This window comes from Haemorhous mexicanus, chromosome 5 (genome assembly GCF_027477595.1).
Source record: "Haemorhous mexicanus isolate bHaeMex1 chromosome 5, bHaeMex1.pri, whole genome shotgun sequence".
Lineage (NCBI taxonomy): Eukaryota > Metazoa > Chordata > Aves > Passeriformes > Fringillidae > Haemorhous > Haemorhous mexicanus.
Genome location: NC_082345.1, coordinates 75,726,551 through 75,750,074, shown reverse-complemented (window position 1 = coordinate 75,750,074; position 23,524 = coordinate 75,726,551). Strand labels below are relative to the sequence as shown.

The window sequence follows — 23,524 nt, the reverse complement described above, 5'->3', positions numbered from 1 at the left end:
GAATTCCTCATTGCCCAGATCCCATCCATCCCTGCCCTCTGGCAGTGGGAGCCATTCCCTGTCTCCTGTCCCTGCAGGCCTTGTCCCCAGTCCCTCTGCAGCTCTCCTGGAGCCCCTCCAGGCCCTGGCAGGGGCTCTGAGCTCTCCCTGGAGCCTTTTCCTCTTCAGACTGGGCATTCCCAGCTCTCCCAGCCTGGATCCCTGGGAGCTGAGGGGCTCCAGCCCTGGAGCAGCTCCGGGTGCTTCTGTTGTTGGCCCAGGGCTGCTTTGCAGGTGGGGTCTCATCTGAGCAAAGGGGTTGAATTCCCCCCCAGCCCGTGGGATCAGCCCAGCCCTGGGGGATTTCTGGCCAGGGCCTGTGAAGTTCCTCATTAAGGGACCAGTGAACTCCCAGTAACGAGGATGAGCTCTCTGATGCTGGGTGCTCAGTTCTGGGGGCTGCTCCTGGGATTGATCTGGTATTTAATGCCTTGCATCATCTCAGAGGGAATTGTGGTGTCCCAGGGGTATTTCTGGGATGGAGTCCGGGCTGAGGGGCTCAGTCTCTGTGTCCTGTGCCATCCTTGAGCCTGGGCTGCCTTTTTCCCCATGGAAAGAGGGTCAGGCCTTGGCAGGGGCTGCCCAGGGAGCTTTGGAGTGCCCATCCCTGGAGGTGTCCCAGGAATTCCTGGAGGTGGCACTGAGTGCTCTGGGCTGGGGACAAGGTGGGGGTCAGGCACAGCTGGGACTGGATGGGCTGGGAGGGCTTTTCCAGCTCCAGGGATCCTGGGGTTCACAGTGTGCTGGCCAGGCTCCTCCCTAAAACCGGGTTCAGCCTCTCATACCTGAGCTCAGGTCCATAATGGCTGGGAAGGGCATGGAACTCCTCTTTCCCTGTTCCCCTGGGCACTGCTGTGGCTGTGGCAGGAAATTCCCTGTGGAGGTGCCACACTGTGCACTCGTCGTGGGGAAGGAGAAGGGAACAGGCTGGGATCTCTCACCAGAGTTCCCCAGGGAGGAGTAGGAGCCTTCCAGCAGAGCAGCCAGGGCACACAGGAGGAGCTGCCCTCTCCTGCAGCAGCAGTTCCATTGTGGATTCACTGCCCTGGCATTCCCTGGAGGTGTGGGAGCAGCGGGATCCTTCCCAGTGCCAGCAGTGGAGTGGCTGACTGGGGCATTTTCCTCTTGGGAATTCTGTTGGGAAAAGCTCCCCTAGTGCTCCAGAAGGGAGAGATCTGATGTCAAACAAGTTCTCCCATGGAAATAGGTGATGAGTTAAAGATGCACAGATTGGAATGGTTAGGTGGGATATTGGGAAGGGATTCCTGCTGGGAGGGTGGTGATGAGGGCTGGGATGGAATTCCCAGAGAAGCTGTGGCTGTTCCTGGGTCCCTGGAAATGTCCAAGGCCAGGCTGGATGGGGCTTGGAGCTCCCTGGTCCTTGTGACAGCTTTGGTAGGCTCAGCCTAATTATTTTTGTGTCCCAAGCAGATGTTGATTCCCTGCTGTTCCCCTTGGGAGCAGTGATCCTTCTGGGATCACTCCCAAATCCACCGGTTTGGGATCTGCCTGTGCCTTTTCCTCTTTCTAATTTGTGTTGATTCATTTCTTCCCTTTCATCCCACTGCTGAGTCACTGAAGGGAGGGAGTTTTGCTCTAAAGCTGTTTGGGAATTCCATGCCCAACCCTTCCGTGGGAATTCAGCTGAGCCATTGATCAGCCTGGCCTTGTCCATCTGTGTCTTCCAGGTGGATTTTCCAGTGGTGGAACAGTTTGCTGAAAAAGCTGATTTGGGGGTTCACGTTCAGCAGGTTCAGTGAAGTGAGATTTTATTCCCTGGAGCTGGGATAACTGTTACTGGATAACTGGAATTAAAGGTGGAGAGTTCTTGGATGGACGTGTGGTCCTGGTGTTCTCCAGACTTCTTCCCATACTGGAACTGGAGGCAATTCCCTACGTTTTGGAGTATTTTTTGTTGCTTTGTGTAGCAAAGCTTAAAATTATTTATTCTTATGGAGGAAATAGGGGAGATTTTGTATTAAAACTTGGCAAAAAAAAGAATAAGCTTGAAATTCCCATCAGGAATCTCTGTCTGTCCAGGCTAAATCCACCCTGGATGGAACTGGGACCTGTTCAGCTGGGCCAGAGCTGCTGGAGTTGGGGTTGGCTTTGGGATTTTGTACTGGATGTTACCAGGATGGTGGGAGGATCCCAGAACTCTTTTTTAGAACTCTTTTTTAGATCCCAGAACTCTTTTTTGCTGCCTTCCTTCAGCACTTCCATGTGCTCCCACCTAGTAAAAATATTCAGTGTTTTATTTTAGCAGGAATGATCTTAAATGGGCCTAAAAAATCAGTAAATCTTGGGAATTGTGTCCTGATTTCCAGGGGCAGTTGCCTGGGGGTTCCTGCCTCTCTGTGTTCACTTTTCCTGGCACTGGAGTGCCCGGAGCATTTTGCAAAGGTTGGAAAATGCTGTGGGTGTTTTGTCTGTGCCTGTGTTTGCTGAGGCTCAGGGGGGCCTTGGTGACACAGAACTGGCTGGGAATAACCCTGGGAGAAATCCCAGCAACCCGGGCCCTGCATACTCCTGGGGCCGTGGGGTCAGGGGGGCTGGGAAAGTCACCTGAGGGTGACCCTGTCCCCAGCACCACGCCCCCAGGTCCTGTGGAGTCACCTGGGAGTGACCCTGTCCCCAGCACCATGTACCCAGGTCCTGTGGAGTCACCTGGGAGTGACCCTGTCCCCAGCACCACGCCCCCAGGTCCCTTTGGAGTCACCTGGGAGTGACCCTGTCCCCAGCACCACGCCCCCAGGTCCTGTGGAGTCACCTGGGAGTGACCCTGTCCCCAGCACCACGCCCCCAGGTCCTGTGGAGTCACCTGGGAGTGACCCTGTCCCCAGCACCATGTACCCAGGTCCTGTGGAGTCACCTGGGAGTGACCCTGTCCCCAGCACCATGCCCCCAGGTCCTGTGGAGTCACCTGAGGGTGACCCTGTCCCCAGCACCACGCCCCCAGGTCCCTTTGGAGTCACCTGAGGGTGACCCTGTCCCCAGCACCACGCCCCCAGGTCCCTTTGGAGTCACCTGAGGGTGACCCTGTCCCCAGCACCACGCCCCCAGGTTGTTTCCCTGCTGTTTACACTGCAGTCCCCAAAGGGAGCCTTGGTTTCCTGGAGCTGCCAGCAGCAGGAGGCTGGGTGATCATCCATGAAAAATAAATAATTAAAGGCCAAATTCCCCATTGGAATTCCCAGCCAGGAGCTCCTCGGGCTCAGAACATTCTGTGTAAAACATTGATTTGTCCTTTATGCAACTGGGCAGCTCTGGGGCAGGTACTGTCCAGGACACCACTCTGGGAAGGGTGGAAAATGAAATCAAATGAAATACAATAAAATAAAATAACACAAAAAAACCACATAACCAAAATAAAACAAAATAGGCATCCTCCCCCCAGCTCCTGAGCTGATGGAGGAAGAAAAGAACAGAGCAGAGGTGGCAAAAGGGGTCCTTTGTTTGGGGTTTTTAACAGCAAGTGCATTACTTGTTGGAACTTTCTATAAACTCAGCTGGAACTTTGTTGGCAGGGAATTGACTGTTCCCAGCCCTGAGGAGGCAGGGTTTGTTAGTCTTGGAATTCTGTGTCGGAGCAGGGAGATTAAATATCTCCTGCCTTGTCCCAGATTGAAACACCCAACACTGTTTTTTATCACAAATAGGAATTCGTGTATGGGCTGGAAACTGGTGCTGCTGTGCTGGGACAGGGGGGCTTCAGTGCAGGTGGGGCCCAAAGGCACACCTACAGAAATCACCTTCCCTGGTGCCTCAGGCCGAGGGAGGGCAGGGATGGGTGGGATGCTGGGAGGGAATTCCTGCCTGGGAGGGTGGGCAGGCCCTGGGTCCCGGGCAGTGCCAAGGCCAGGCTGGACACTGGGGCTGGAGCAGGCTGGGACAGTGGGAGGTGTCCCTGCCATGGCAGGGGTGGCACTGGAGGGGCTCTGGGGTCCCTTCCCACCCAACCATTCCATTCCCTGAGTCGAAGTGCCCACCCAGGGGATCTGTAATTGCTCTTGTTCATGAGCTGTCCCAGAGCCTGGTGCCCTCTGGGATTGCCGTGGGGCTCTCCTTGGCTGCAGCCTCGCTGCTCCTTCCCAGCCCTGCAGCTCCTGCACAGCCCTGGTGGCAAGCACAGGCCTTGGGGTGACACTGGAGTTTCCCTGCGTGGGGCTGGGAGATGCTCCCTGGAATGCAGCTCAGGTCCAACCCCACAGCAGGTACTGACTGACACAGAGCTGCTCTCCTGGAGCCCTCATGGGTGTTGCTCTCATGGGATAGTCCAGAAATAAAATCAGCAGCCAGGAAGGGCTGTGAGTGTCCACCTGAGAAAGGGAAAACATCTCTCCTTTACTGGTGGCAAGAGTGACCTAAATTTAAGCACTGAGATGGGAGAAGTAGCAAATCCCATGGAATCTGAGAGTTCTGGATGGGAAGGGACCCCAGAGCCCCTCCAGTGCCACCCCTGCCATGGCAGGGACACCTCCCACTGTCCCAGGCTGCTCCAGCCCCAGTGTCCAGCCTGGCCTTGGCACTGCCAGGGATGCAGGGGCAGCCCCAGCTGCTCTGGCAGTTCCAGCCCAGCCCCTCTCCACTCCCACAGGGAAGGTCAGGCAGCTTTTCCTGGAGATTTATAAAAAGTTCAGGAAAGCTGTAGAATTGCCATGATTACAATGGGTGTCAGTTTGGAAGGTGAGAATTCCATGTGGATTCCACACCATTGGAAAGAATATTTCTGCATTTGGGTTGACTGAGCCCCCAAACCTCCTTCACTGAAGGCCTTTGGTGCCAGATTTTCCCTCGGTGAATTTATAACCAAGCAGAGATGGTTAAAAATACCCAAAGAACAGTTTGTGAGGAACACACCGAGCCCAGCAGTGCTGTCACTGCAGTGTCATGTAGGTTGAACATTCAGATGGCTGCTCCCAACTCCAAAATTCAGTGCTGAAATCCCAGAATCCCAAAATCCCTGGAGTTGGAAAAGCCCTCTCAGCCCATCCAGTCCAATCTGTGTTTGACCCCCACCTGTCCCCAGCCCAGAGCCCTGAGTGCCACCTCCAGGAATTCCTGGGACACCCCCAGGGATGGGGGCTCCAAAACTCCCTGGGCAGCCCCTGCCAAGGCCTGAGCCCCCTTTCCATGGGGAAATTCCTGCTGGTGCCCACCCTGAGCTCCCCTGGCCCAGCCTGAGGCCGTTCCCTCTTCTCCTGTCCCTGTTCCCTGGGCACAGCCCGACCCCCCCTGGCTGTCCCCTCCTGGCAGGGACTTGTGCAGAGCCACAAGGGCCCCCTGAGCCTCCTTTGCTCCAGGCTCAGCCCCTGCCCAGCTCCCTCAGCCCTCCTGGTTCTCCAGCCCCTTCCCAGCTCCCTCAGCCCCTCCTGGTTCTCCAGACCCTTCCCAGCTCCCTCAGCTCCTCCTGGTTCTCCAGCCCCTTCCCAGCTCCATTCCCTGGACACGCTCCAGCCCCTCCAGGGCTCTCCAGAGCTGCCCCCAGGATTCCAGTTGGGAAAAACCTGATGTGTAAAAGAAACTCAGTGTTTTCCTTGATCCATGTCCTGCTTTCTGTGAATGCTTCACTCACTGTGGAAGCTACACCATGAAGGACTGAGAGATTTAAAATCTAATGGGAAAATTGGGGTCTTCAGCTTTTAGGAAGGCCCTGCTCTGGAGACTGGAAGGCAGAGCTCCCTCAGTGTCATTCCTGGGGGGAAAATGGGTTTTTAAGAGGACAATGTCCGGGCTGTCCTGTAGCTGAGGTTATGCAGAGTGCGACCAGCAGAGGATCAGGCACAGGGACATTTTTGGAAAAAGCCAAAGGAATGGATGGAGAGAGTTCTGTGTGTGGAAATGGGGATGTGGGTTGGGTTAAAAACAGCCTTGTGATCCTGGGTGTAGAATCACATGGTGCTGCTGGATCATCTGGGAACGTGGCACAGGGACACGGCTCAGCCCAGGGGCTGCGTGTGCAGAGCGTGGGAGCCAGGGCTGGCACTGCCCAGGATGTGTCCAGAAGGAGCTGTGTTCCCTGTGTCCCTGGGAGTGACAGCCACTGCCTGCTGTTGGTGTTAATGGCTGCAGAGGGACTGGGGACAAGGCCTGCAGGGACAGCACCCAGGGAATGGCTCCCAGTGCCAGAGGGCAGGGAGGGATGGGATCTGGGCAATGAGGAATTCCTGCCTGGGCTGGAACTGCCAGAGCAGCTGGGGCTGCCCCTGCATCCCTGCAGTGTCCCAGGCCAGGCTGGACACTGGGGCTGGAGCAGGCTGGGACAGTGGGAGGTGTCCCTGCCATGGCAGGGGTGGCACTGAGGGGCTCTGAGGTCCCTTTCCACCCAACCCATTCCAGGATTCCATGAATTCTGTACCTGGTGCTGTGGCCAGAACAGGACTGTGAAGGGTTGTTGAGGAGCTGAGGTGAGATGGTGAAGGGCAGAATTGGAAGAGGAAATGTTAAGCAAGAGGAAGAGCCCTGGAAGAGTCTCCTAGGAGTGGTCTGAACAATGCCTTGCTTTGGTGTAACCCACAGCTTTTCCAAAATTTCAGGTATTAGGAAAGCAAAGTGAAAAAAGATTATTAACAGAACTCACACAGCGAAAAATGGGATCACAAAAGGGCAGACTAGGGTTGGGGTAGGAGTGGATGGAAAGGGAGGATTCAAAGTGCAGTGCTCCAAGAACAACCCTGAGGGGCTGGAGCGTGTCCAGGGAGTGGAGCTGGGAAGGGGCTGGAGCCCCAGGAGGGCTGAGGGAGCTGGGCAGGGGCTGAGCCTGGAGCAAAGGAGGCTCAGGGGGCCCTTGTGGCTCTGCACAAGTCCCTGCCAGGAGGGGACACCGGGGGGGTCGGGCTGTGCTCCAGGGAACAGGGACAGGAGGAGAGGGAACGGCCGCAGGCTGGGCCAGGGGAGGGTCTGGGGGGATTTGGGGGAAATCCCTTCCCCAGGAGGGTTGGAAAGCACTGGATGGGCTGGAGTCCTCCTCCCTGGAAGTGTTCAAAAAATGTGTGGAGGTGGCCCCTGAGGACACGGGGTGGCAGTGGATGGGGTTGATGCTGGCACTCGATGGTCTCAGAGGTCATCTCAGCGATGCTGTGATCATGCACAGGAGGTGTGGAGCAGTAACCAGTGCTTTCCCACCCCCAGCCAGTCGTGTCCCATCACCATGTTCTGGAAGTTTGATTTGAACACAACGTCACACGTGGACAAGCTGCTGGACAAGGAGGATGTGACCCTGGAGGAGCTGATGGACGAGGATGACGTCCTGCAGGAGTGCAAGGCCCAGAACCGGCGGCTGCTGGACTTCCTGTGCCAGCAGCACTGCATGGAGCAGCTGGTCACCCTCATCACCCACGAGCCCCCCGTGGACATGGACGAGAAGGTCCGATTCAAGTAGGTATTGGATCCCTGCTCCCCTGGGACATGCCAGCCAGGGATCCCGGGGCTGAAAACAGGTTCCACCTGGGCTCCGTTGTGGCACTTCCTCACGGGGAGGGAGGCTTTGAGCGCTGGGGGTGTTCCAGCTTTTGGGGTTTGGAGGGAATTGGTTTGGTTTTGATGCTTTGACATTGAGTTGGTCTCCAAACAAAATCCTGTTTCCAGTAATGTCTCCAAAAAAATATGGCTCAAGTAATGTCTCGAATAATCAAATCTCAAATAATGGAAAAAAGTAATCCTATCTCAAATAAAGTCTCAACAATCTGCTGTTCCCTCAAAATCCAAAGCTTCCTGAATAGGTTTTTATAGGAAAGGGAAGCACAAGAGGTAGAAATCTCTGAGCTCAGTGGGTTTCCAATCCCACAGAACAAAGTGAGCTGAAAAATGAATAAAATCTGGGGTATTTTCAGTGTGCTACATGTCCAGATCCTGCTGATTTCAGGGATCACAGCTCTGGGCAGGCCCTGCCTCTGCTCAGACCGTGCTGAGCTCCTCACAGGGGTTTGCTTCTCACCAGAGTTGTGTTTATGTATTCTTAACCCAATGTATACTCAAAAATATTGACATTTGGGTTTGGGGAGTTTGTTTGCTTTTGTGAAGTTAATATAAAAATAAAAGATTGCTCTGGCTATAAATAACTGAAACTGGGCAGGTTTTTCCTGGTGGGGATGGATCAGGGCTGGGGTTGGTGGAAAGCCACAGAAGTGCCACGTTCAGGTGTGGTTTTGGGTAAGAGTTGATAATGGTGTGAGGTGGCTGTTCCCAGGTGAGCGGATGCCCAGGAGTACGTGGGGTAACCACTTGGAATATCCTGTGGCTGCTGTGCAAGGATCCTGCTCTGAAGGATGAATTTGGGACCCACCTGCAGAGCTGTGTCAGCCCTGGGGCCAGCAGCTGAAGGACCTGGAGCAAGTCCACAGGAGCTGCTCCCAGGGCTGGAGCCCCTCTGCTCTGGAGAGGCTGGGAGAGCTGGGAGTGTTCCCTTGGAGAAGGGAAGGGTCTAGGGAGAGCTTCCAGCACATTCCAGGGCCTGGAGGGGCTCCAGGAGAGCTGCAGAGGGACTGGGGACAAGGCCTGCAGGGACAGGACACAGGGAATGGCTCCCACTGCCAAAGGGCAGGCATGGATGGGATCTGGGCAATGAGGAATTCCTGGCTGGGCTGGAACTGCCAGAGCAGCTGGGGCTGCCCCTGCATCCCTGGAGTGTCCCAGGCCAGGCTGGACACTGGGGCTGGAGCAGGCTGGGACAGTGGGAGGTGTCCCTGCCATGGCAGGGGTGGCACTGGAGGGGCTCTGGGGGTCCCTCCCACCCAGCTGTGCCAGGATTCCCTGATTGTTACCAAACAGGCGAAGAATGAGGGAAGGGGGGGACAAGGACAGAGGTTTCAAGAGGTAAATTCCTGCTGGGGCACGGAGGGCTGATGTTCATGGGGCATTTTCTTAGCAGCACTAGGGACTCCCAGGCAGAGCAGGCCCAGAAGCCTCTCCACAGCCTGGAGAGGGGAAGGAGGGTTTGAGCTCATTAGAAACCAGGGAAGCTTTTGGGATAAATAAAGGCTGAGCAGGAAGAATGGACTCTGTGTAAATCCAGATGGAATCCCCACTTTGGCTCTTCAGGAAAGGTTATTAAAGTTGGTGAAGTGGAACAGGGAGAAACTTGATAGCTTTGGAAGGATCTGGGGCTGGGATGTGTGGAGAGGGGATCATCCAAGGACTTTATCCCTGGAACAGTGGTCTGGAGGTTCATAAAGTTCAGAGTCCCCAGTAAATCCCCATCCAAGCAGAACTTGTGGAATTAAACACCTGAAAGGGCTGGAGCAGGAAAGGAGAGTGTGACTCTTGGATCTGCCAATGAGCTGCTGAGCCCAGGGGTGAGGGAAGCTCAGCTTCCAGGGGTCACAGGGGGAGTTCGGGTGAGGTGAGTTCCCTGCAGCCTGGAAACCTCCAGGGCTGGGATGTGGTGCCAGAACAGGAATGGTGAGGGGTTGGATCAGACCTGGCGCTGTGAGAGCTGCAGGAGCAGAACCTGCTGGGACAGGGAGAGCTCCCATTTCTCCCCTGTTCATGGGATGTGTATCCCAGGGAGGCTCCACACACAGATCTTTAGGAATTGTATATGTTTTTGCATGGAATGAGCCAGGAAAAGTGGAAAAGAATCGTGGTGTCCCTTTGGGGGTGTAAGGGATGGAAGGGCTGGAAGGTCCCTCTGTGGTGGTGACAGTGACATCCTCAGCCTCAGCTCCTTGGGCAGCACCAAGCCTGGAACAGCAGCAATAGGGCCTGAGGGGCTTTTGCAACCTCCAGGGCTGGAACTGCAGGAACAGAAGGAGGCTGCTGGGGAAGGGAATGGTGCAGGAATAGGGTCAGAGCTCCCAGCTGGCCTGGAAGTGGCTTGTCCTAGTGGCTTGTAGGGAATGCAGAGATTGGGAAAGATCCTCGTGTAGCAACTTGGTGTGGTCACAAATCACTAATAACCCATTGTGGGAAAAGTGTCCTCACCAGAGGGAATCAGTCATAGGATGGGTTGGGTGGGAAGGACCTCAGAGCCCCTCCAGTGCCACCCCTGCCGTGGCAGGGACACCTCCCACTGTCCCAGCCTGCTCCAGCCCCAGTGTCCAGCCTGGCCTTGGCACTGTCAGGGATGCAGGGGCAGCCCCAGCTGCTCTGGGCACCCTGTGCCAGGGCCTGCCCACCCTCCTAGGCAGGAATTCCTTCACTTCCTGGGGCCTTTGCAGAGGGCAGATCTCCAGTTCCCATCTCAGCTGAGGTGGCTCCGGGTGTGTCGCTGCAGGTACCCCAACACGGCCTGCGAGCTGCTGACCTCAGACGTGCCGCAGATCAACGACAAGCTGGGCGGGGACGAGACCCTGCTCAACATCCTCTACGACTTCCTGGACCACGAGCCCCCCCTGAACCCCCTCCTCGCCAGCTTCTTCAGCAAGACCATCGGGAACCTCATTGCACGGAAAACAGAACAGGTGGGAATGGGGTCTGTCCCGATCCAGGGAGCTCCCCGGCACTGCCGTGTTGGGTCCTTGCTGTGAGCTCGTGGTATTCCTGGAGCTGGGTTTAAGGTTGGAGGTAAAGTGGGGTCTCTGGAAAGTTCTCGGGATTCCTCAGTGCAGGGACATGCTGGTGTGGACAGACTCTTCCCAGAGTTTTGGGTTGGGATCTGCCACGGCCGGGATATCCCCATGGCACAGCTAAAGCTTCAGTTTTCGTGCCAAGGCATTTTGAGGATCATCAGACTCATCCCAAACCATAAACAAGGCCTCAGGCTCATCCTTGTGGAAGGGGTGCTGAGGCATGGACTGAATAGGAATTCAGGAATACTCACATCCCAGTAAATACTGGGGTTGTAATTGCTGCCTGGTAGGGAGCTTGAGAGGAAAGGAAAATCCTCCAGCTTCACTTATTTCCATGGCATTGGGTTTTGCTGTGGCACAGAGGGGGGAAAAATTGACTGAAAAGATCTGATTTGGTGTTGCCTTGGAATAAGAATTATTCCCTTGTTCCCTGGAGAGTTCCCAGCCCAAGGTCGGTGGTTGAGACACAAAGGAGAAGTTCTGGGAGCTGGGAGGGAGTTGTGAGGGAGTTGTGAGAGAGGTGAGGGGGATCTGTGAGGGAGCTGTGGGGGTTTTGTGAGGCAGCTGGGGGGGATTTGTGGGGGATTTGTGGGGGATTTGTGGGGGATTTGTGAGGGAGCTGTGTGTCCCGCTGGCAGCTGATGCAGGCTGCTGTTTCCACAGGTGATCTCATTTTTGAGGAAAAAGGACAAGTTCCTGAGCCTGGTGCTAAAGCACATCGACACCTCTGCCATGATGGACCTGCTGCTGCGCCTCATCAGCTGCGTGGAGCCCACGGCGCTGCGCCAGGACGTGCTCAACGTGAGGGCCTTCCCCTCCCAGGCCCTGTCCCTGCCTGGCTCGGGACAGACGGGGTCTGTGGGTGTTTTATCCCAGGAGCAGATCCACCCCTCAGGCAGCTCCTGTTCCCAGGGCTGGGGTCGTTCCTTGGGGTCCCTCAGCCCTGTTGTGGCTCCAGGGCAGCAAAGGGGTTCCCACTCTTTTTTCCATGGAGCAACCTCTCTAGTCCAGCTGGAGAGCTTGGAGAAGGGGAAATTGTGTTTGCCCAGTGTTCAGAAATTCAGACATTGATTAGGACTGTAATTAGTGTAATTCCTTACCATGTTCAAGGAATCCTAGAGTCAAGGAGTCCTGGAATGGTTTGGGTTAGAGAGGAGCCTAAAGCCCCTCCAGTGCCACCCCTGCCATGGCAGGGACACCTCCCACTGTCCCAGGCTGCTCCAGCCCCAGTGTCCAGCCTGGCCTTGGACACTGCAGGGATGCAGGGGCAGCCCCAGCTGCTCTGGCAGTTCCAGCCCAGGCAGGAATTCCTCATTGCCAAGATCCCATCCATGCCTGCCCTCTGGCAGTGGGAGCCATTCCCTGTGTGCTGTCCCTGCAGGCCTTGTCCCCAGTCCCTCTGCAGCTCTCCTGCAGCCCCTCCAGGCCCTGCCAGGGGCTCTGAGCTCTCCCTGGAGGTTTCTCCTCTCCAGGTGAGCACCCCCAGCTCTCCCAGCCAGGCGCAGGAGCAGAGGGGCTCCAGACCCTTTCTTGGAAATGTTTTGTTTTTCTAATGGAAGTTTGCTCATTTCCCAGACAGCTGAGTTTGGCAGTGTTGGGATGAGTCTGGGGGATGTACACATGCAGCAGTTTTCCTGGAGCAGGAGTGGGATGTGAATGGAAACGGGTGGAGATGAGGGGCTGAGCCTGCACATGGGGCTGGGAGGGAGGAGTGACAGGGAGCCTTTGGAAAGGACCTTCCAGGTTTGCCTGGGCCAGAAGGGGGAACAGGGAATGGTTTGCATGGAGAACAGGAAGGTGTGGAGCAAGGTGAAGGTGCAGTGACAGCTGTTCCAACATCTGTCAGAAGGCAGAATTGCTGGGTGTGAGCAGCAGGAAGAGCAGGAGCTGCTGGGAGAACGTGGTGGGGTTCTGCCACCGTTGCTCAGATGAGGCTGTTTGTCCCTGGAGCATTCCATGTTTTCCAGAGGGGCCTGCATGTTAGTTCCATGGCAGGATGCAAATCCAAATCCAACCCCATCCATGCTGATGCAAATCTGAATCCATCCCTGTCCCTGCCTCAGGGATGGGATTGGAGAGGGAAGGAAGGGCTTCCCTTCCTGCAGAGCTTCCCAGAGCCCCTCTTCTTCTGAGTTCTCAGACATCCATTCAGGATTTTCTCTGCTGCTCTTTTCCCTGCAGTGGCTGAATGAAGCCAGGATTATCCAGAGACTCGTGGAGCTGATCCATTCGAGCCAGGATGAGGATGTGAGTGGCACCAGGGCTGGGGATTTGGGGGCTGGGTCCTGCAGGGTCGGGGAGATTTCTGTTTGCCTTATCCCAGTGACCTGTGGATGCCCTTGGGATGTCCCATCTTCTGCTCAGCACCACATGAGGGGGTTTGGAGTGGTTTCATTTGCTTTTGACTTATTTTACTCCCAGTTTCTTGGTCTGCTGCCTCAGTTCATCTCAATCCTACAGACAGTGGGGATTTCCCTTGGAATTAGGGAGGAACCTGCTGTTCCTGGAAGATCCTTTAAAATCAGCCACTTCGTGCCATTTTCAAATCTTTCTAGCCCCAAGTAGGAATTCAGTTGTAAAGTCCAGAAAATGCAGTTCTCTGAGCCCAGTTCCTTCAGCTCATCCCAGGCAAACTTCCCTCTCTGAGGGGAGAACTGGGAACATCTCCATGGATTTGTGTTGGAGCAGATGCTGAGGTACAGCAGCTCCAGAGAGGCTTTGCCTGATGGCCAGAACCAGAGGATGAATTCCTCAAACACCCCTGGAAAACCTTTTAAATCCCAGGAATTAAATGGTGAAGGATAGTGTCAAGCAGGAAAGCTGAGCAGTGGGAGGAAGGATGGGATGTTTGTGTTGCAGATGTGCAGATTAGCAGGATTGAGGAGAGAAAAAGGAATCCTCAGCCCTGAGCTCCTGAATGGTCACGTTTGGGCCAATATCCTTTAAGTGCAAAGCCTGTCAGTGCTGCAGCTCCAGGAGTGTCCAGGCCTGAGTAACTCCAGGGGGAGCAGGAGTGGGTTGATCCCAGCCGGAGCATTCCCAGCCTGGCCAGGTTTGGCCCTGGCGCTGATGCTGCTCCTGTCCTGTTTCCAGAGGCAATCCAATGCTTCCCAGACCCTGTGTGACATCATCAGGCTGAGCAGAGACCAGAGCACTCAGCTCCAGGATGTCCCGGAGCCAGATCCACTTCTCACAGCACTGGAATCGTGAGTACTGGGGGCACTGGGCCTGCTGGGGGCACTGGGTGCCCTGGGAGGGAGCAGACAGAGCAGGGATGTTCCTTTGGAGCTGGAGCAGCTCTGAATGGCCTCTTCAGCAGTCTGGGGGTTGGGGCTCTGTCCAGAGGCAGGAGAGGGAGTCAGGGAGCCCAAAGGTCCAGAACTCCTGCTCAAAATAAAGGAGCATTTTGGGCAAAGGTGTTCTTTTGCTCCTCTCCCCTTTCTGCTGAAGGTCACAAAGCTCATTACCCTTCCTGGCCAGTTTTCCAGCATTACAGTGATCTTTTGGGTTTTGGATAACTTTTATCATCCCTGAGTCAGGAATGAATGATCAGCATGAAGGAGGTGGGGTCAGGGAACAAGCCCCAAATCCAGGTTCAGGAGCTGCTGGCTGGGTGCAATAAAGGGAATTTGGTTCCTTACAGAAAATTGCCTCCTTTTCCTGCCTCTGCCTCCCCTGCTCTGCTGACAGAGGGCATTTAGATGCTCCTTATTCAAATAATCCTCCCTCACGAATTAGCTGTTTTTACATTTTTGTCTCATATTTTATTTATACCCCTGGAAAGGAGACTTTTTGGAGCATTAGAAGATAGTCAGGATTGACTGTGAATTCCAGGGATGCTGGGTTTGGCTGGATGTGGGACTGGGGAAGGCAGGGAAGGGGAAGGGACTTCCTGAGGGCTGGATTTTGGGGAGCTGTCCCTGAAGGACAGAGCTGGGATGTGGTGGGGAACAGGAACTGCAGGAACTGGAGCAACAACTGGCAGAACCAGAGCACACAGCCCCGAGCTGTGCCAGGGGAAATTCAGGCTGGAGAGCAGGAAAAAGCTTTTCCAGCAAGGGGGATAAAGTTCTGCCATGGCTGCCCGGGGAGGGGGTGCAGTCCCCACCCCTGGGGGTGTTTGACCAGCCTGGATGTGGCACTGGGTGCCAGGCTCTGGCTGAGCCCTTGGGGCTGGCCTCGATGGGCTTGAAGGCCTCTCCCAAGGCAGGGATTGTGTGATTGTGTGAGCTGGCCTCAGCCTCCTGTTCGTGCCACCCATCGTTCCTGGGTCTGGCACAGAGCAGTGGGAAGAGTGGGATCGCCCCTTTGCCTTCAGTGGCTGCCCAGGCAGAGCCCGGGCGGGTGCCGCGGCCGCGGCTGCGTGTGAGTGAGCCCTGTGTCCCCAGGCAGGAGTGCGTGGAGCAGCTCCTCAGGAACATGTTCGACGGGGAGCAGAGCGAGACCTGCATCGTGAACGGAACCCAGGTGCTCCTGACGCTGCTGGAAACGCGGCGCTCCGGGTGAGCCGGGACCGCCGGGACCGCCGGGATCACCGGGATCACCGGGATCACCGGGGGCTCCAGACTGGGCTGGGGGCACAAAGGGAAAGGCACTGCCTAGACACAGGGAATGGCTTCAGGCTGGAAGAAGCGAGTCTTAGATGGGATACTGGGAGGGAATTCCTGCCTGGGAGGGGGGGCCAGCCCTGGCACAGGGTGCCCAGAGCAGCTGTGGCTGCCCCTGCATCCCTGGCAGTGCCCGAGGACTGGGTGGACACTGGGGCTGGGAGCAGGCTGGGACAGTGGGAGGAACAAACATTTGTTAGGTAACTCTTGCTGAGCCGTTTTCTTTGGAAGTGTTTGGGGGTTTGGAACCCCAGGAAGCACTTTGAGAATGTGGTTTGCCAGCTCTGCTGGGAGGTTATTTCTGGTCAGCTCCTCCTGAGCTCGGCATAGGTTTGGTTGTGTGAGCAGCACCTGGAAAATTATACCAATATTAACTAACACAGTATAATAAATAATAAAAATAACTAATATAATGGAATCAATACCATCCAGGTATGGGAATGCGTTCAGGAGCTGAATGTTATTATTTTTCATCCTCATTTTTGAAGAGAAAAACACTGACGTGGCCAGTGTGACTGGAGGCTCTTTAACAAAATCTCCATCTCTGGATACGGGGGGCAGTTCTGGGCCCCAGGAGAAGGAAGATGGAATGCAGGAAGTATAGAAGGAAAATGGTTTTAGTGGAATTGCTGATTAAACACCAATTTGGGCACTGGTTTAATATCATAAAGTCCCAGAATCCCAGGATGGACTGGGTTGGGAGGGACCTTGAGGACCCTGGTATCACTTGGTTGTTCAGAATGGGAAGAGGGAGTGGTGAGTGAATCCTGGTGTTCCCTCAGAGTGGAAGGCCTGATGGACTCGTACACTCAGGGATTCGAGAGGTCTTACACTGTCAACAGCAGCATCTTACACGGCATCGAGCCCCGGCTCAAGGACTTCCACCAGCTGCTGCTGTGCCCACCCAAGGTACTGCCAGCATGCCCGGGACTCCAGACAGCTCCAGCACGGACACGTGGCCAGGGAGGGGAAATCCACACCAAATCCTGTAACTCAGGCGTGCAGGGATGAGCAGCAGGAGTCTGGGAGTTGTGTTCAGGGAGATCTTTGGGACTGGGGGATTGAGTGGAGATGGGAAGGGATGGAGAGGAAGAAACTTTCAGTGGATAGTTGGATTTTAATCTTCTGATTTGGAAGTTAAATTTCGCAGTGGCCCCAGAACCATCCTCTTGGGAAGGTGGTTTAGGCTTCCCTTCTGGGAACATTCCTGAAATGGGTGGGTTCTGTTAAATCTGAGAATTTCAGAACAGCTGGGGTTGTTGTTAGGGTTCATCCACTGCTACTCCAGGCAGGGCAGGGTCACTTGGAGCAGGTGACACAGGGACACCCAGCTGGGACTGGGGTGTCTGCAGAGTGAGCGACTCAGGCCCTCCCCGGGCAGTGGTTCCAGGGCTGTGCCACCTCCCTGGGAAGCTCTTCCCCCTGGTGAGGTGGAATTCCCGCGGTTGGATTTACGGCCAAGGCCCTGGAGAGCCCTGGTGCGCTGTGGGAGTGCTGTCCTGCCCTGAGTGCCCTCCCTGCTCCGCAGAAACCGGCCATCCTGACCACGCTGGGGGTGCTGGAGGAGCCGCTGGGGAACGCGCGGCTGCACGGCTCGCGGCTGATCGCGGCGCTGCTGCACGCCAACACGCCCAGCATCAACCACGAGCTCTGCAGGCTCGGCACCATGGACTTGTTACTTGTGAGTGCCCGGGGGCGCCGGGGGCAGGGCCGGGACCTGGGATCCCTTCTGTGCAGGGCTTGTGCCGGGGGCCAGAGTCCTGAGACTTCCCTTTTGTGATCCGAATCCGACTGTTTGGGGTTTTGGACTGAACCTCACACTTCCAAGTCCATGTCAGTTCAATGGAGAAGGTGTGAAACAGTCTGTGCTCTGTGTGTGAGCTCCTGGAATGATGAGAGATTAATTTTCTCCCAGGATCCCTGAGGCTGGAAAAAGCCTTCCAGAACCTGGGCAGCCTTAAGAGAATTAATTCCACCCTTAGCAGTGGTTTAGTTCCTGTTTTTCCTAGGCTTCATTGAGCCCCAGCAGAGTTAAGTTGTTTAATTCAGTGTGTCAGTGCTGTGAGTGCTGTGTGAGAGGATTCCTAAGTGCTCCATTTATTGGGAATATTCACTGATTTCCCAGCAGACTGAGCGCCCTGGGAATGCAGAGCTCAGCCTGTACTGGGTGCTGGTGTGTATCAGGAAAACTGTTTGAGCAGAATTGCTCGATCAAACAACAACTTGGGCAACAATTTAATATCCCAGACTCCCTGAATCCTGGGATGGGTTGAATTGGGAAGATTCTTAAAGATCCCTGATATCATTAAAACCAGGAAAATTTATCCTGAGTAAACTCTTCCATCTTTTATTTCTCCTCCAGGATTTATTTTTTAAATACACGTGGAATAACTTTTTGCATTTCCAAGTGGAGCTGTCCATAGCAGCCATCCTGTCCCACTCGGTGCACGAGGGGAAGCCCAGCCCGGGGGAGCCGGGCAGCAAAGAGGAGGCTCCGAGCGGGAGCGCGGCCCCTGAGCCCGCGGAGCCTGCAGAGCCCACACAGCCCCCTGCCAGAGCCACCGAGAACATCATGGTCACCCACGTGAGAGCTGGGCTGGGGCCGGGGCCGCCAGGGTGCCTGGGGAGGGGCTGGGGTCAGCAGGGTGCCTGGGGAGGGGCTGGGGTCAGCAGGGATCTCTGGGATGGGCTGGGGTCAGCAGGGATCTCTGGGATGGGCTGGGGGCAGCAGGGATCTCTGGGATGGGCTGGGGTCAGCAGGGTACCTGGGGTGGGGCTGGGGTCAGCAGGGGTCAGCAGGGATCTCTGGGTGGGGCTGGGGTCAGCAGGGTCCCTGGGGATGGGCTGGGGTCAGCAGGGTCTCTGTGGTGGGGCTGGGGTCAGCAGGGTTCCGTGGGGAGAGGCTGGGGTCAGCAGGGATCTCTGGGATGGGCTGGGGTCACGGGGGATCTCTGGGGTGGGCTGGGGTCAGCAGGGATCTCTGGGATGGGCTGGGGTCAGCAGGGATCTCTGGGATGGGCTGGGGTCAGCAGGGATCTCTGGGATGAGCTGGGGTCAGCAGGGGTCTCTGGGGAGGGGCTGGGGTCAGCAGGGTACCTGGGGTGGGGCTGGGGTCACGGGGGATCTCTGGGGTGGGCTGGGGTCAGCAGGGATCTCTGGGGAGGGGCTGGGGTCAGCAGGGATCTCTGGGATGGGCTGGGGTCAGCAGGGGTCTCTGCGGTGGGGCTGGGGTCAGCAGGGATCTCTGGGATGGGCTGGGGTCAGCAGGGATCTCTGGGGAGGGGCTGGGGTCAGCAGGGATCTCTGGGATGGGCTGGGGTCAGCAGGGATCTCTGGGATGGGCTGGGGTCAGCGGGGATCTCTGGGATGGGTCTGGGGTCAGCAGGGATCTCTGGGATGGGCTGGGGTCAGCAGGGATCTCTGGGATGGGCTGGGGTCAGCAGGGATCTCTGGGATGGGCTGGGGTCAGCAGGGATCTCTGGGATGGGCTGGGGTCAGCAGGGATCTCTGGGATGGACTGTTCCAGGGCAGGCACTTGTCTATAATGTCTAAAAATGTAGGTCTTTTATTATTATTTATTTTTATATGTAATTTTTAGTGGGTTTTGTTATAATTCATTGCCTTTAAAAATTGTTTTTATTATTTATTATCAAATTTTTGTGGGCTTTATTACTATCTATTTTTAGTGTGTTTTATTATTATTTATTATCATTTTAGTGGGTTCTATTATTATTTTTCATCTATTTTTAGTGAGCTTTATTATTACTTACTATCATTTCTAGTGGTGCTCATGGAGCTGTGGTTGCTTTTGTGCCTTTATTTGTAGCATCCATTAAAACTCCCCTCATTTAATGACCCTGTGAATCCCTTGATAGGTATTAAAATTATCCCCATTTATTATTAAAATTGTCCCCATTTATTATTAAAATTCTGTTTTTTAAGTAAAAATTGGTACAGATTTTGGAGAAAGAGCTGTCCAAGACCATTCCAGCTGTTAGTGGCCAGGCCTCAGTGTGGTGGCTGGAAAATGCCAGCAGTGCTTTAATTCCTGCTGCTGGGAGGCTCAGGAGCAGCCTGGGGGTGCTCCAGGTGCTGCTGCTCTGCTGGGATCCTCTGGGCAACCACCAGGAAGGAGCTGGGCTCTTGGGCAGGGGAAGGGCTGAGGCTGGAGCTCCTGGGAGCAGCCAGGGAAGGAGCAGGAGGATCCACAGGTCTTTGGGAATCCTGACTATCCTCCCTTTTCCCCACAGCTGTTCCAGAAGTGCTGCCTGGTGCAGAGGATACTGGACGCCTGGGAAGCCAATGACAAAATCCAGTAAGGAATTGCTGGCCTGGGGCTGCGCATTGACTTTGGAATATTCTTGGAGAATTGCCATCTTAATGGTGTCCAAACAGACTTGGATTTTGGTTGGGATTTGGAACGGGGGTGGTTTGCATGCTGAGAAGCCAAATTCCCAAATTTTGGGCAGGATTTGAAGGCACGATGGGCTTTGTGGATGTTTCCAAAACCCCACCCCAAACACTCAGTCTTCTGCTTTCCTGCTTTCTCAGGGAATCCCATGGAATAATCACTTTTTAAATTTGTTTGTTTGTTTTAAATATACAGTTTTATTCTTCCTGGAGTAGAAAACTGTTGGAAGTTGGGGTGGCCAAGCATTTGGGGCCTGGATTTCCTATTTTAGCTTTATAAACCCCTTGGATTTTGTGCTGATTGGGCTGATAAGAACTAAATATTCTAAAAGAACTAAAACATTAAAGTGGAAATATTCCAGAGGCTGCAGTTTTCGTGTCCAGCTCAGTGTTTGGTCCTCCCTCTCTATTTTGAGCTCCTGGTGGCTTCCAAGGGCTTTGGAGTCCCACTGGAATTGTTCAGGCCATAATTGGTGGGTAGAGATCTGGATTACATTTTTTTTTTGGGGGTGGTTTGGGTTTTTGAGTTTTTGGTTCTTTTTACAGCCCCTTGTTCACATAAGGAATTTTGCTGGGTATTTCCTTGCCCAGTTCTGTAGGACCAAAAATATCCCTGGGTGCTGCTTGGGAGTTTTCCTGATTAAACCAGAAAGGAGCCAGAGCTAATCCCTATTTCCTGCCAGAGTTCCAGTCACCACCACACTGGAAAGAATCTGAATATCTGAATGGAAGGAAAAAAATAGGGATTTAAGCAGAAGAACCTCAGCTGGGGCTTTGGGAAGGTGGAGTTTCCAGGAAAGTCCTTGGCTGCTCTCAGTGGGCAGATGGAGGCCAGCAGGGACTGCCCCTGGATCTCTGGCAGGGCCCAGGGCCAGGCTGGACGCTGGGCCTTGTGGCACCTGGGACAGTGGGAGGTGTCCCTGCCATGGCAGGGGTGGCACTGCAGGGGCTCTGGGGTCCCTTCCCACCCAGACTGTTCCCTGGGCTGGTTTGGAGCACGGCTTCCCTCTGCAGGAAGGGAAGCAGTGAGGAGCCAGAGAAGGGGCTCAGGGCTGCTTGGGCTCTGTGTTGGGAACTGGTTCTATCCCAGGGGCAATCCCATGCTTGGATGGGAATATCTCCTGTTCTGGGGGAGTCACTGCTGCAATCCCAGTCCCACCCTGGAGCTCTGCCAGTAGCTGTGCTGTAGATCCTTAACTTTGGGAGTTTTCTTCCCTGGAAATTACAATCAGATTTATTCCTGCATCTTTTCCATGTTTAGCTCCTTGTTTGGAGCCCCTCCCATGTTACCTGAGTGGAGGAGGGATCCCAAAACAGGGCAAAATGAGGGAAGGTCCCTGTCCTGGAGGCCAGCTCACCCTGTCCTGCCAGAGCAGGGCTGATCCCTGTATGGGGCTGGAATTCTGTGGGCATTGGGGCAGGAATGCTGTGGCCACTGGGGCTGGAATTCTGTGGGCACTGGGGCAGGAATGCTGTGGCCACTGGGGCTGGAATTCTGTGGGCATTGGGGCAGGAATGCTGGGGCTATTCCCAGGGCTCTGTCCTGGCTCTGTGGTTATCCTGGCTCCATGGGTGTCTCGGCTCCTTTGGTATCCTGGCTCTGCGGGTGTCCCAGTTCCGTGGATATCCTGGTTCCGTGGGTATCCCAGTTCCGTGGGTATCCTGGCTCCATGGGTGTCTCTGCTCCTTTGGTATCCCGGCTCTGTGGGTATCCCAGTTCTGTGGGTATCCCAGTTCCATGGGTATCCTGGTTCCGTGGATATCCCAGTTGCATGGATATCCTGGTTCCGTGGGTATCCCAGTTCCGTGGATATCCTGGCTCCATGGGTGTCTCTGTTCCTTTGGTATCCCGGCTCTGTGGGTATCCCAGTTCCGTGGGTATCCCAGTTCCATGGATATCCCAGTTCCATGGGTATCCCAGTTCCGTGGATATCCCAGTTCCATGGGTATCCCAGTTCCGTGGATATCCCAGTTCCGTGGATATCCCAGTTCCATGGGTATCCCAGTTCCGTGGGTATCCCAGTTCCGTGGATATCCCAGTTCCGTGGGTATCCCAGTTCTGTGGATATCCCAGTTCCGTGGGTATCCCAGTTCCGTGGGTGTCCCAGTTCTATGGGTATCCCAGTTCTGTGGCTATCCCAGCTCCGTGGGTGTCCCAGCTCCGTGGGTGTCCCGGCTCAGTGGGTGTCCCAGCTCCGTGGGTGTCCCGGCTCTGTGGGTGTCCCGGCTCCGTGGGTGTCCCAGTTCCATGGATATCCCAGCTCCGTGGGTGTCCCGGCTCCGTGGGTGTCCCAGTTCCGTGGGTGTCCCGGCTCCGTGGGTGTCCCAGCTCCGTGGGTGTCCCGGCTCCGTGGGTGTCCCAGTTCCATGGATATCCCAGCTCCGTGGGTGTCCCGGCTCCGTGGGTGTCCCGGCTCTGTGGGTGTCCCGGCTCCGTGGGTGTCCCAGTTCCATGGATATCCCAGCTCCGTGGGTGTCCCGGCTCCGTGGGTGTCCCAGCTCCGTGGGTGTCCCAGCTCCGTGGGTGTCCCGGCTCCGTGGGTGTCCCGGCTCCGTGGGTGTCCCAGCTCCGTGGGTGTCCCTGCTCCGTGGGTGTCCCGGCTCCGTGGGTGTCCCGGCTCCGTGGGTGTCCCGGCTCCGTGGGTAGCGGCTGCTCTCTGTTCCAGGGCAGAGGGCGGCAGGAGGAGAGGGAACATGGGGCACCTGACCCGCATCGCCAACGCCGTGGTGCACAACATGGAGAAGGGGCCCATGCAGGCCCAGATCAGTGACTTCATCAAAGGTACCGCCTGCTCCTCCTCTTCAGCCTCCTCCTCCTCCTCCTCCTCCTCCTCTTCTCCTCCTCTCCTCCTCCTCCTCCTCCTCCTCCTCCTCCTCCTCCTCCTCCTCCTCCTCCTCCTCCTTCTCCTTCTCCTCCTTCTCCTCCTCTTCTCCCCCTTCTCCTTCTCCTTCTCTTCTTCCTCCTTCACTTTTCACTGCTCTCCAGGGAAAAATAACCCTTGGGAGCTCCTGGGAGGGCTCACTGCAGGTATTTCCTCAAGATCCTTTCCCGTTGGAAAGTGTTCCCAGGGAAATCCCACAATATCCCATCATTTAAAGTGTGGTGAGAACCCACTTGGCTGCTCCTGGTTTTCATGCAGTGAGGTTGAGATTGGACAGTGGGAGGTGTCCCTGCCATGGCAGGGGTGGCACTGGAGGGGCTCTGAGGTCCCTTCCCACCCAACCCATTCCATGATTCCATGACTTTCTGAGGAAAGAGACGAGGTTAGGTGTCCCCAGAGGCGCCAGATGTGCTCATCAGGGATATTCCTGTTCCAGGCTGTGTCCATCCTGCCCTCACTGGATCCACTTGGATAACTGGTTTTGTCCCATGCGTTTGGGTGGGAGGAAGGAAGGCTTTCCACATTTTCCACATTTTCCATCTCCACTGCTCAGCCTCTGCCGGGCTGGGAGGCTGTTCTTTTCTCCTTTTATTATTTCTCCATTTCCCTGCCTCAGCCCTCAAGTTCTGCTCACCTTTGTGCTCCCAGTTGTGCTGGGCTGGGAGGGATGGGAGGGGAGAAAAGGGAAGACCCAAGCACAGCTGGAGCCCTGCTCGGGGTTGTTCCCAGCAAGGTGAGAGAAGCTGTGAGTCCTTAGCCCAGGTGAGTCCCCAGGGAGTGCAGCTGGCTCAGAACTCCCAAGGTTTCTGTGTGCCTCTCATTCCAGAGTTGCCTGAGGACTGCAGGGGCAGGTGGGAGAGTTTCGTGGAGGAGACGCTGACGGAGACAAACCGGAGAAACACGGTGGATTTGGTGAGTTGGTCACTCCAGTGCCTGCTGGGCTTCCCCTGACAGAAGAAAGGGATATTCCTGGTTTTTCTCATTTTCCTTCTTCTGCTGAAGAACACGTCAAGGCAGAGTAGAAGGCATTTCTGTAAACATGTCTCATAACAGTCCTTCAGCAGAGCTGATCCGTGGT

At 55.4% G+C, this 23,524-nt stretch overlaps 1 protein-coding gene across 4 annotated transcripts in view; it reads left to right on the top strand.

Annotated features, from left to right (window-relative positions):
- Positions 1-23,524, top strand: part of PPP6R2 (protein phosphatase 6 regulatory subunit 2) — a 60,200-nt gene that overhangs the window by 23,567 nt on the left and 13,109 nt on the right. For 2 of the 4 annotated variants that reach the window (XM_059847663.1, XM_059847665.1), the window contains exons 3-14: positions 7,171-7,416; positions 10,253-10,439; positions 11,211-11,348; positions 12,729-12,794; positions 13,641-13,753; positions 14,936-15,049; positions 15,937-16,063; positions 16,683-16,835; positions 17,517-17,738; positions 19,405-19,469; positions 22,231-22,346; positions 23,273-23,358. In XM_059847663.1, coding sequence (XP_059703646.1) covers positions 7,190-7,416; positions 10,253-10,439; positions 11,211-11,348; positions 12,729-12,794; positions 13,641-13,753; positions 14,936-15,049; positions 15,937-16,063; positions 16,683-16,835; positions 17,517-17,738; positions 19,405-19,469; positions 22,231-22,346; positions 23,273-23,358 — 1,614 coding nt within the window. In that variant the 5' untranslated portion in view covers positions 7,171-7,189. Of the gene's footprint in view, positions 1-6,378; positions 6,576-7,170; positions 7,417-10,252; positions 10,440-11,210; positions 11,349-12,728; positions 12,795-13,640; positions 13,754-14,935; positions 15,050-15,936; positions 16,064-16,682; positions 16,836-17,516; positions 17,739-19,404; positions 19,470-22,230; positions 22,347-23,272; positions 23,359-23,524 lie in introns of all 4 variants that reach the window. The other 2 variants (XM_059847667.1, XM_059847666.1) reach the window with 2 other exon arrangements.